General features: G+C 50.5%; 1 protein-coding gene across 1 annotated transcript in view; it reads left to right on the top strand.

Annotated features, from left to right (window-relative positions):
* The window catches only part of CLSTN3 (calsyntenin 3), a 28,414-nt gene that overhangs the window by 6,821 nt on the left and 8,660 nt on the right, over positions 1–12,933 (top strand). Inside the window, exons 8-15 of the mRNA XM_045463254.1 lie at positions 645–757; positions 3,751–3,913; positions 4,555–4,611; positions 5,343–5,500; positions 5,634–5,782; positions 10,910–11,136; positions 11,406–11,576; positions 12,675–12,820. Of these exons, the coding sequence (XP_045319210.1) occupies positions 645–757; positions 3,751–3,913; positions 4,555–4,611; positions 5,343–5,500; positions 5,634–5,782; positions 10,910–11,136; positions 11,406–11,576; positions 12,675–12,820 (1,184 nt within the window). The remainder of the gene's footprint in view (positions 1–644; positions 758–3,750; positions 3,914–4,554; positions 4,612–5,342; positions 5,501–5,633; positions 5,783–10,909; positions 11,137–11,405; positions 11,577–12,674; positions 12,821–12,933) is intronic.

Here is a 12,933-nt window from a genome sequence, read left to right on the forward strand (position 1 = left end):
GGCTTTGGTGCTCCCTGAAGCTGTGTGGTTTACTGCCTGCATGAGTTGAGACCTTGCTTACTCTCAGAGGGCAATGGGACTGCTCACTGCCCTTCTCACCTGCAGTTGCCCAATCCCCCTGCCTCCCGCCATGTGGTAGGCTGCTCCCCAGTCTACTCCCATTAAAACCTGTTCACTGCAGTGGAGAAGCCTGGATGGTGGTGTGCCCCATTCTTCCTCTCCTACCACTATCCCGTCCTCCTCTTTGAAGGGCTAGTTGGCTCCATTTCCAAGTCCCCATCTTCCTTCAACTGCATAGCACGTCCTTCCTAGGAGGGCTCAGTCTTGACCTGACCTCTCATTTCTGCCACTTCTCCGAGCTCACTTCTCTTGACCTAAGGAAGGGTTGTCACCCATGTATTAACCAAAGGAGTAGTAGAAATCTGGGTGGGAACAGGCTGCCCAGTGTTGCACCTTGGCCGATCAGAATGCTCGAGAAGCCCTAGTTATCGCTTGGCCTGGACTCTGCGCATGTGTCAGAGAGAAAGAGAAGAGACACTAGGGAATACGGGAGGGAGAGCACCTAAGAGCGTAATGAGAGTAATGAGAACCTGTTCTTGCCTCAGGCCCTGTGTTTGACCCCTGTCTCTGTCCTCTCTCCTCAGAGGATGGCTTCTCTCACTACTCGCTGACCGTCCATGGCTGCAGAATTGCCTTCCTCTACTGGCCTCTGCTTGAGAGTGCTCGCCCAGTCAAGTTCCTCTGGAAGCTGGAGCAGGTGAGGCCAGTGCCAGGCTCCTGGGAGAGCTGGGTGGATGGAAGGAGGGTCCCGGGACCAGGGTTGGCATTTTCTGCATTGCCCTGTGCCCCTCTTCATGCTTCACCTTCAGTTCCTGACCATTCTACTCCCAGGTTCTCTGGTTCTTTTCCAAGGCTTGTCTCCTGCAGGAAGCACTCCAAGATTAAAAGGAATTTGGGAGCACATTACTACTAACACCATATCCAACCAACTATCTTTTCCCTCTTGTTTGATTTCATCTCTTTCTTACCTAGAACCTTAACAGTGCATATCCCTGACTCTCAAGCAGTTAGCATGCTGTAGTAAGTGAGAAAGTAAGTAATTCTGGGGGACGCAGCCAGGGGAACTCACTAGCCAAGAAATCTCTATTAGTCTGTCTAAATCCCAGTTTCTTGGCCTATTAAATGGGAATAATATGAACTTTATTTAAAAAAGTTTTTTTTAATGTTTTATTTATTTTTAAGACAGACAGAGCATGAGTGGGGAGGGGCAGAGAGAGAGGGAGACACAGAATCTGAAGCAGGCTCCAGGCTCTGAGCTGTCAGCACAGAGCCTGACGCAGGGCTCGAACTCACAAACTGTGAGATCATGACCTGAGCTGAAGTTGGACGCTTAACCAACTGAGCCACCCAGGTGCCCCAATAATATGAACTGTATATCCGAGGGTTGTTGCAGGAGCGAATGATGGACTAGACCTTGTAGGCAGGAAGGATGTCAATTTTCACTATTATTACGCATGATTATGAAGGATAAATAAAAACGGACAAAAAATATGTAAAATCCTCTCTTGAGTCGACAGTTACAACCTCTTCTTTACTCTCTCTGTAAGCTGACCGTGAGGACAAATGGGGACTAATTTGAGTTCCCATCTCCTTCTACTTTTCTTGCAGGCCCCAGTAGAGTGGCTGAGTAAGCAAATAGCTGCAAAAAGGCAGGAAGTGGAAGAGAGAGAAAGAGAAAGGAAGGGCCTAGAAAATCCACAGACTGGATAATCGAGGGCTGTCTACAAAAGCTTTTGCTTTCTCTGGTACTCCGTGAAGGAGACAGTCTGCCATTTGCTGCTTCTTGATCTTTCCCTCTTGTTGCTAATGTTAGTAACATCTGTTTTTCTTTTATTTTCCTTTATTTATTCAACACATGTTAAATATCAAGTACGTGTCTGCCATTCTGCTTGGTTCTAGGGATACAGTGGAGTATAAGGGAAAGAAAATATTTGCCTTCTTTGAGCTTACATTTTAGTTGGAGAGGTAGATTTTTAGAAAGTAGGGAGACATATGTAAATGGTAAATTGTGATGAATTCTCTGAAAGAACAAGCAGGGGCTGAAGTAGAGAGTGGGGGAGGACAAAGAGGGGGAATTCACTTTAGATCTAATGCTCAGGGAAGTCCTGATGGAGGTGAAATCTAAGTTTTGTTCTAAAGGATGGGAAATAGCTGAGAAAAAAGTGTTCTAGGCAGAGGGAAGGGCTGATGCAAAGGCCCTGAGGCAGGAAAGCGCTTTGCCTGTTCCAAGCATGGGAAGAAGGTCAGTAGGCTGGAATACAATGAACAAGGGGGAAAGACTGGACATGACGTTGGAGAGCTGGGCAGTGATCAGGTTGTGCAATGGACTTTGTCCAGCTGTAGTTTGTTTAGATTTTTTTAAGGTTAGGTTTTTAAAAATGTTTTATTTATTTTTTTTCGAGAGAGAGAGAGAAAGAATGTGAGCAGGGGAGGGGCAGAGAGAGAGGAGGACAGAGGATCTGAAGCAGGCTCTGTGCTGACAGCAGAGAGCTCAATGTGGGGCTCAAACTCAAGAACCATGACATCATGACCTAAGCTGAAGTTGGACGCTTAACCAACTGAGCCACCCAGGTGCCCCAGTTTGTTTAGGTTTAGCCCTGTAAGAGGTAGGAAGCCTTTTGAAGGGTTTAAAGCAGGGAGGTGATCTAATCAGATCAGATTTATATCTGCAACTCTAATCAGATGTGTATTTTAAGAAGATCCCTTTGGCAACTATGGGAAGAACTTATTGAAAAGACATAAAAAGGTAAAGACCCAGACAAGACTGTTGCCATGGTAAGGTTGAGGACTGGACTGATGCATGGCATTATAAAGAACTGCACAGAAATCCACAGCTTTTGGCTCCGTTTGGATCTGGGATCAACAACACTGCTGATGGGTCGGATGTGTAAGGTGATGGAAAGAGAAGGATCAAAGGCATCCTGTAGGTCATCCGTTTGAGCAACTGGATGGACAGTGGAGTGTTTATGCTGCCCCAGGGAAAAGTGAGGAAATTGGGAAGGGGTGTGGGCTTCTGTCTTACACATGTTAAATTTGAGATACCTCTGAGACATCCAAGCGGAAAGCCCAGGGTTCAAAGGAGAGCTCTGGGCTGGAGATGCAGATTCTGGAATTAACAGCATAAATATGGTACCTGAACTCATGGGAACAGATGAGGTAACTCCTAGGAAGAGTGTGTAGAGAGAAAAGGGAGAAAAAGGGCCTAGGTTGAACCGTGAGGCATTCCAGCACTTGGAAGCTAATAAGGCAGAGAACTGGCTACCCTTCATTCCTCTGACCATCCCCCACACCCATCTTGATTGACCCTAGGAGAAACTGCCAAGGAGAGCGGGTTTGTTTTTACTGTTGGGATACAAACTTCTGTGGACCTTCCAGTGCCATGCATACATACAGTTTTGGGCAAAAAATTATTCAGAAAATAGTGTGTTACTTCTCTTAGGAATGTTTATAGTTTTAGAGATTTGCCTGAAGAACGGAATTTTAGGTACCTACTTGGTTGGTGCCTGATAGATTTTGGGCAGGGATGTTATTTCCTGAGCTGGGTAGGCAACAATTCACTCGTCAGCCCTGCTGATAGAGCTGAGAATATAAGGGACTGTACCCTGTCTCCCAGGAGAAGGGGCAGTGCCTTGTGTTAGTTCCCTGGAGATAAAGCACCTGCGGGTTCTTACCCTCACACTGCTTTGCCAGGTCTGCGATGATGAATGGCACCACTATGCTTTGAACCTGGAGTTCCCCACAGTCACGCTTTATGCCGATGGCATCTCATTTGACCCTGCCCTCATCCATGACAATGGTCTCATCCACCCGCCCCGAAGGGAACCTGCTCTCATGATTGGGGCCTGCTGGACTGGTAAGTCCCTCTGAGCTTCTCAGTGAAGACACTGAAGGTTGGAGCCTTTAGAAAGTTAGGATTAATGAAGGAGCAAGGGTAGCCTGACTTCATGCATCTCTCCTTGCAGTTGGGCATGGTGACTCAGAGAGATCTCTGTGGAGGAGACCACAGGACCCCTCCCCCCCACCCAGTATCTCCCACCTGTTCAACTAGTCATTACCTCAGGCATCACCGGAATCTCTCTTTCTGTAACTTTGGCCAATGCCCACATTGTTCCATCAAAGAGATGATGTCCACAGTGCATTCCCTTGCTGGAGGCCAGTAATACCAGTAATACTTCAGAGAGTTCTCAATCTTCCTTAAGCTCTTTCTTTCATTTTTTTCCCTTCTGGGAACTTGGGTGCATGCCTGCATTTGTGTGTGTGTGTGTGTGTGTGTGTGTGTGTGTGTGTGTGTGTGTCTTACCAAAGCCCTTGTGTTTTCTCAGCCGTGTATTTGGGGGCTGGTTTTCAACAGAAGCTGGAGAGATTGAGATGTGAAATTGGTGAACAGGTTGCAAGCCCTACATTGGCGGGGAGAGAACAGGGAAGACCCCTTCTTCCTTGCGGTCAGTCTGTCCCCACAACGCTGAATTCATTGCTACTTTTTTTTTCCTCCAGAGGAGAAGAACAAAGAGAAGGAAAAGGGAGGAGACAACAGTACAGACACCACACAAGGTACTCTGTGCACAAGAACTGGAGACCAGAGAGCTCTCACCTTAACTTTCTGTGCTATGCTCCTGACTCCACCCCAACCCCAAATCCCAGCCAGCCTCATAGTTACTGCTGCACATGCCACCAGGGGGCAGAGCCTCCATGAACTACTGCAGGGCAGGGCTCCCTTGGAGAGGTAAGGCCAGATGGAGCTTGGTGGCCTCCTGAGTGTCCCTTCCTGCTCACAGAAGGAAGTGGGAGAGTTCTCTCGCTGGCTTTCCACGTAGCAGATCGTGGGAGGCAGGAGGTGGTCCCACACAGGGAGATCTGGGCATCTGTGAAGCTCCACACGTTCCCCTGGGTCCCCTTGCATGCCCTGTGACCACGTCCTCTCACCCTCCCCTTCTTTTCCTCCGTGGGCTCCTCTTTCCTCCCTTTGGTCCCACTTTCCTCCTTCCCTTTCTCCCTCTCCTGGGGGCTTTTCTCATTTCTGTTGCTTCTGTTTTTCACCCTTCTCTTCTCCTTGGATTTATTCCCTCTTCTGTCCTCTTTTCTGCATTCTCCAGTCCCCCCCCCCCCCCCCGCCCCCACCAAGCCTCACTTTCTGGTCTCTTCTTTCCTTTCCATTTCCACATTTCTCCTTCTTACACTTTTACTCCAGCCTTCTGCCCTTTCTTTCTGCCCCATTTCCTGCTCCAGCTGCCTCTCCCCTCACCTGCTCTTACCTCCCTTCCATCCCTGTGTTCCTGCCCTAGGAGACCCCTTGCCGATCCACCACTACTTCCATGGCTACCTGGCTGGTTTCAGCGTGCGCTCAGGCCGCCTGGAGAGCCGCGAGGTCATCGAGTGCCTCTATGCATGTCGGGAGGGGCTGGACTATAGGGATTTCGAGAGCCTGGGCAAAGGCATGAAGGTATCGCCCCTTCCTCTAGCCCTGTCCTTCCGGGCATGCCCCCTGCCCCCGACCTCTGCCCACCTCTCTCCCTCTGCTCCCTTCCTCTCCCACCTCCTGGTCCTGCTCTCAGCTGTCTGTGTCTGGGGCCCAGGTCCACGTGAACCCCTCGCAGTCCCTGCTCACCCTGGAGGGGGATGATGTGGAGACCTTCAACCATGCCCTGCAGCATGTGGCTTACATGAACACTCTGCGCTTTGCCACGCCTGGCGTCAGGCCCCTGCGCCTCACCACTGCTGTCAAGTGAGTGTTGGGTGGGGCGGGCAAATCACAGCGCAGAGGTAGACGGTGTCAGAACTCCTTGGTCTCAGAGGTCACCCAGGGCTAGGCGCACCTCCGTCACCGTATGGATGGGGAGATTGGGCCCCAAAGACAACTGACCTGCTCAGTTGACAGCCACGTTTGTAGAAGAGCCTGGACTAGACTCGGCTTTAAACAACGGACTCATTACTCTTTCCACTAACCACCCTTCCAGGACCCTGGGGTTTTAGTTTTCTCTGTGCCTCTTTGCTGATACGTAAAGTGGTACAGAGAAGGTACTGGATTGGGAGCTGGGAGATCTGATGTTGCTTCTGATACTGTCTTAATCGCCTGGATGACCTTGAGCAAATAGCTCTCGTTGTTTCACCTGTTTTCATCTCGATTCAGCAAGCCCTTGCAAGATCAAATAGGATCATTGAAGTCTAGGGATTGGTAACCTGTGGCCCTGGGGCCAAATCTGGCCTGTTGCTTGCTTTTGTAAGTAAAGTTTTATTAGAACACAGCCATTCCCATTCATTTGCATATTATTTCACAGTATGATGGCCGGGCTAGCGGTTGGGACAGAGTCTGTATGGCCCCAAAAGCCAAAAATATTTATTGTCTGGCCCTTCACTGAAAGTTTTCTGACCTTTGAATGCTAAGTAAATAATTTTAATTCTTTAAAAGAAAAGTTGTACATTATTTTCAAGGTTTGAGTATGTTGCTAAACATGCAGAATAACTGAGAGGCACCTGGGTGGCTTAGTTGGGTGAGTGTCTGACTTTGGCTCAGGTCATGATCTTGTGGTTCGTGAATTCAAGCTCCACATCAGGCTCACTGCTATCAGCGCAGAGCCTGCTTCAGATCCTCTGTCCCTCTCTCTCTGCCCCTCTCCTGTTTGCACTCTCTCGAAAGCAAAGAAAACATTTTTAAAAATGCAGAATAACTGAGAGGTCATGAAAGCATAATAGTTATGGACACAGAGTCTGTTATGTACTGGCTTTCTGCACTGAGCAAACGCTATAAAACAGGGATAACAATAGAATCTAACTCCTGGGATTGTTTTTTTTTTTTTTTTTAATTTTTTTTTTCAACGTTTTTATTCATTTTTGGGACAGAGAGAGACAGAGCATGAACGGGGGAGGGGCAGAGAGAGAGGGAGACACAGAATCGGAAACAGGCTCTAGGCTCTGAGCCATCAGCCCAGAGCCTGACGCGGGGCTCAAACTCACGGACCGCGAGATCGTGACCTGGCTGAAGTCGGACGCCTAACCGACTGCGCCACCCAGGCGCCCCTCCTGGGATTGTTTTGAGAGCTAAATGATACAGTCCAGATTGACCACCTAGCCCGGTGCCTGTTCCGCCAATGCCGGCTATTTTCACCCCCTAGAATGTTTGCGGGGCAGTTTTTAGGAGATACTGCTATCTGGTGGGCGGATTACACAATGCAGGAGACTAGATTCCTGAGCAAGCATGCCTTTCTCCCCTACTGTGCCTCAGTTTCTCCATAAGCAATCTGAAGATAAATATCTCTGGCTTGTTCCTATCCTGGAAGGGTGGCTTTAGAGAGGAGAGAGAGGAGAGGGCTCTGAGCCCTACACAGTGACTGGGCATGATTATCAGGCCTCACAATTACAGCTCTGGAAGGCAGAGGCAGCAGCTTTTGGGAATCGGGCTGCTAGCCCACAGGGGTGGTCACAGCGTGGAGCTGAAGGCCACAAGTAGCTGGGGTCATGTGGGCACAGACCAGAGCTGAGTGTGCAGCCCACCACATTCTAGCCAGAACTCAAGTTGTTAAAAGGGCAGTCGTGCAGCTATGAAGGGTTTAACCCACTAGAAACCGAGTAATTGCCTCCTCGCCTTCACTCTGCTCAGAAGCCACATCAAGGGAGGGCGCTGTCTTTTGGCTTATGGTGGAGCTTTGCAAGGGGAGGGGAGTCCCACAGTGGGAGGAGGTGACATCCTTTGTGGATGGACTCAGCTGAATTCCTCCTACCTCTTTCATGCCTGGGAAGAGGCTTATCCACCAGCTAGGAACCTGACTTTGATCCTTTAGTGGGGGGGGGGCCTTGTTTTCTTTGTGAGAGCTCTCAGTTTTTCCGTTTGTAGAGCTATCATGTGGGTAGTGCTACCCTAGTACTTCCTTGAGGTCACTGGAGAAAATATAGGTGCGTGCGTGTGTGTGTGTGTGTGTGTGCGCGCGCGCGCGCGTGCACCTGTGTGCATGTGCACGCACGTGCACCTGCTTATGCACATGAGTGAAAGAGAGAGAGAGAGAGACCTCCTCTTCTCTGATACACATCCTTGCCCTAGTCCATGTGGCTTCCCCAAGTTCCAGGGTTCAGTTCTTGAAGCTCTGTCCGTTGAAAGCCAGATTTATCTATTTGGTCAATGCAGACTTTCCTTAAGGTATTTTGTCCCCCTACCTCTTTCTTGGAAAGCCCGCCTCCTTTCTGGCATTAGCCCCTGAATAAATGGTTACCACATCTTTTTTCTCTAGCTTTGTCTTTTTCCCATAGACCTTAAATTTCTGCTTGCTATAACCTCTATCTAGAAAGTTCTGCCAGCACCTCACAGAAACGAGCTCAAGATGGAATAATGGCCTTCAATATCCAAACGTGCCCTTCCCCCTGAATTCTCCATTTCTGTAATGGTGTCTCTGCCCTTGCGGTTATCCAGGCTTGAAACCTCTGAGTCATCTTGGATTTCTCCCTGTCTATCCTCCACGCTCCATCCGTTGCCAGGTCACCCTGATCCTGCCTGTGCTGGGTGCTGGGAATCTGTCTCCTCTTTTTCCATTTCTGCTGTTATTACTCCAGCCCCGTCTCTGATTACCTCTCGCCTAGCCTGTTGCCATAATCTCCTAACGAGTTGACCTATCTCTAGTATTCTAACTTCACCAGAGGCTAGGTTAGTGGTCATAAATCAGAATTTTCATCTTCGTTATTTCCTGATATAGAAGAATTTAATGACCTGCCTTTGGCCAGTGCTCAAAATTTGCACTCAAAGCCCTCAACCATCTGACCCCAGATTTCTGCCTCATGTTCCTTCGTTCCCCTTGGTACACTCCTCACCATCCATTCTATGGTCTACCTTCTGCCTAGCGAAGTCCTACCCTCCTTGAAAGGCTATCTCAGTTGCTACTTCCCTTGATTATTCCTATCCTCCGTGGCCAAATGCCCCATTCCCATCCTAGCCAGAAATAACCTTTGCCTCTCTAAACCCTTGTGATTTTTCGTTTGTTCCACTTACACAATGGTGACCGTATTTGCCCTTATTTTAAGGTTGTGTGCCATATATAACTAAGCTCTAGACCAGATCATCAGTGCCTTTGGGTCAGGGCCGGCCCCCTGTTCCCCTTTGGGTCCCCTTTGGGTTGCTCATTGCAGTGGGGATGTCTGTTGGAGTCTGGGCTCTCAAGGTCAGCTTAGGTGGTTTTCCAGGAGGCTTTGATCTGGGCCCCTCAGAATGACCGTGCAGATTCTTGGGCCCCACCCCTTGTGGCACAGGAACTCTGCAAGCTGTGGACATTGGCAGCTTCAGGGGCTTTGAGTTCATCGTATCTGCTGAGGTTACCCCTTCCCGTTTTGGCTCCTGCAGTCAAGCTGGGCATTTCAGTTAGCACAAGCATATGGACCACAGGCCCTGCTCCTGTGCTACTAACTTCCTTGTGAAGGCTGCTTGTTCAAGGGGTGCTTCTTTTTTTTTTTTTAAATTCTTTTTTTAACGTTTATTTATTTTTGAGACAGAGCATGAATGGGGGAGGGTCAGAGAGAAGGAGACACAGAATCGGAAACAGGCTCCAGGCTCTGAGCTGTCAGCACAGAGCCCGACGCGGGGCTCGAACTCACGGACTGCAAGATCATGACCTGAGCCGAAGTCGGCCGCTTAACCGACTGAGCCACCCAGATGCCCCAGGGGGTGCTTCTTTATACATAAATCAGACTGGTGCAAACCCAGGTGCCAAATAGTGGCTGTGGTTCAGCGGAAAGAGTGGGATCTTGGCATAAGAACTGTGGGTTTAAGCCTTGACTCTGATGCCTATTTCTTTTTCTAAAAAAAATTTTTTTTAATGTTTGTTCCTTTGTGAGAGAGAGAGAGACAGCGTAGGAGTGGGGGAGGGGTAGAGAGAGAGAGGGAGACACAGAATCAGAAGCAGGCTCCGGGCTCTGAGCTGTCAGCACCGAGCCCGATGCGGGCTCAAGCTCATGAACCGCAAGATCATGACCTGAGCCGAAGTCGGATGCTTAACCCACTGAGCCACCCAGGCACCCCTGTTGCCTATTTCTTGTGTGGCCAAGATGCTTGATCATCTTTGGTTTCTTACCCCTTTTCCACAGGTTGAAATAAGGTTGCATGAAAGAGTATGTGTAAACGCTTCAGAAACCAGCAAGTGTGATGAGAAAGTGAGGTGTCATTCTGATCGACTGGCAAAGGATGGGGTGGGAGGTGACCCTGGGAGCGCCTTCCTGAGCAGCTGTGCTGTGCATTGGTTGGCCTGGCTGAGTGCTTGAGGGAGTCTGTCCTGGTGCCAAGGTCCACGAGGCTTCATGGGACCATGGATGCGGGTCCGAGATTGTCACATTAGCTCACCGACCAAAGGAGGTTTCTCTGATCTTGAAGGGAAGAAACACCAAGGAGGAGGACATCCTTCGATAGGCTCCCCCACCACATCCTTCCCCTCCACTTTTGTTGTTGAGTATTTTTTGGGCATGTGTCTGCCATGTGTTCTACTGAACACACTTCTTAATTCAAATCTCCTGAGTAAGGAACTGTGTATGTGTAAACATTTTGGCAAGTTCGGTTTGTGAAATGAAATTTGATAGGTGTTCCATAGTCTTAGGTCAGGGCGTTGGTGATGTGATCACCCCTGCAGGTCTGGGTTGCCTGATCTGTCTCTGACCCTTTCCCACAGTGGCATCTTCCCAGGAAAGGGTATCTCCTCTCCAGCTTTGCCCCGGTGGGGTAGTTGTGCTGCGACAGGGACACTATCCCTCTTTCCTCCCTTCCCCTCCCTGACGTGGGGTGCTCTGTTGTAGAGATGGACGCCCGGAGGGATGAAACAGAATAGGGATCATTAGACAGGAGGTGTTGGGGTCACAAGCTGCCTCTCTCCCCTCTGCTCTGCAGGTGCTTCAGCGAAGAATCCTGTGTCTCCATCCCCGAAGTGGAGGGGTACGTGGTGGTCCTTCAGCCTGATGCCCCCCAGATCCTGCTGAGTGGCACTGCTCATTTTGCTCGCCCGGCTGTGGACTTTGAGGGACCTGAGGGGATCCCCTTGTTCCCCGATCTTCAAATCACTTGCTCCATTTCCCACCAGGTGGAGGCCAAAAAGGATGAGAATTGGCAGGGCACAGGTAAGGATGACTCCAGGGAGTGATATCATCCCGAGAAGGGGCTCATGTCCGCAACTGGGGTGACTTCATCCCACATTCGCTTGTCTGGAACCACTTAACATGGGACGTAGAGCCGGGAGGAGGCCTGTGGGTGTGAGGAAAGTACTGGGTAACGACGTTCTTGAAGATGCTGCCGACTGCTCTCGGGGAATGAGCCTGGAAAGGGAGGAAGCATGGCCATGAGGTGGGCCCTGTGGCTCTGATCCCGGTCCCGACTCTCTCCCATTCAGTGACAGACACACGCATGTCAGATGAGATCGTGCACAACCTGGATGGCTGTGAGATTTCTCTGGTCGGGGATGATCTGGACCCCGAGCGGGAAAGCCTGCTGCTAGACATGGCGTCCTTGCAGCAGCGAGGGCTGGAACTCACCAACACGTCTGCCTACCTCACCATTGCCGGTCAGTGGGGACGGAGTGCCTGTCCTCTTTTTCTGTGTGCGCCCCTCCCCAGTATCAGGTATCTAGGAATTCGAGAGGGTCCTCCTCCCAGGTCCCCAGGGATAGAGGCAAGTGCCATCTTGTACCTTCCCAGACTGGAAGCTCCTCAGGTTTCCAGATTGCCCCTAGAGGAGGTGTGCTGGGGTTCAGGCTCCCAAGTGGTTCTTTCTCCCCGCTTCTGTCTATAGCCTGGCTCCCCTCTGCTGCTCCCTCCTCCTGTGGCTCAGCCTTCTCTGACGAGCCTTCGATCCTCTAGCTGTTTGGTCCTAGCCATCTTCTCTACGCCTTCCATCTCTCTGATCTCATGTACACACCAGATCTTTATAAATTTTTTTTTTAATGTTTATTTATTTTTGAGACAGAGACAGAGCATGAACGGAGGAGGGTCAGAGAGAGAGATGGAGACACAGAATCTGAAACAGGCTCCAGGCTCTGAGCTGTCAGCACAGAGCCTGACGCGGGGCTTGAACTCACGGACCGTGAGATCATGACCTGAGCCGAAGTCGGACGCTTAACCGACTGAGCCACCCAGGCGCCCCCACACCAGATCTTTAACTCGTGTGCTCACGTCGTAGTGAATCGTGGCCATGACTTGGTAGCTTTCAGAGGAAACCTGCTATTCTCTGAAGGAAACCTCCATAGGTGGGGATGGGAGAAGCTGGTCATAACCGGCTCCCTCCTGTTTCCATCCGCTTCCAGAACCTCACCGAGGACTTCTGTATTTTCCCCTCTCTCTGTTTCCCCCCTGCTGGCCTCCTCCCTTCTGTCTTGCAGGGGGTCCTTAATGCCTTCTCTCCATCTCTACCCAGAAGCTGCAGAGTTTTCAGAGAAGAGCAGAGCAGGAAATGGACCCCAGTCACTCTCTCCCAATCAGTCAGAGCCGGGCTGGGGGCGGAGGGGTACATCTCTTGGGAGAACTCAGGTCATTCCCCTGCTGAGGCGCGGGACCGACCCATTCTGTGGCTGCGTCTGCTCTCAGCTGGCGGGAGTCTGAGAGAGAGGGGCCTGCCGGGCCCTCTTGGCCGGCTCCCCGCCCTGAGCTGCTTCCTCGTCCCCCAGGGGTGGAGAGCATCACTGTGTACGAAGAGATCCTGAGGCAGGCTCATTATCGGCTGCGACACGGAGCTGCCCTCTATGCTAGGAAATTCCGGCTGTCCTGCTCAGAAATGAATGGCCGTTACTCCAGCAATGAATTCATCGTGGAGGTATTCAGAGAGTCTCCTTCCCTCCCCTCCTCCCCCACTAGCGAGGAGCCCTGGAGGAGTGGACTGAGACCCATAGTTGGCGGGAATGGACATTGCAGCACGGAGGAGCCCAG

This window comes from Leopardus geoffroyi, chromosome B4, assembly GCF_018350155.1.
Source record: "Leopardus geoffroyi isolate Oge1 chromosome B4, O.geoffroyi_Oge1_pat1.0, whole genome shotgun sequence".
Classification (NCBI taxonomy): Eukaryota; Metazoa; Chordata; class Mammalia; order Carnivora; family Felidae; genus Leopardus; species Leopardus geoffroyi.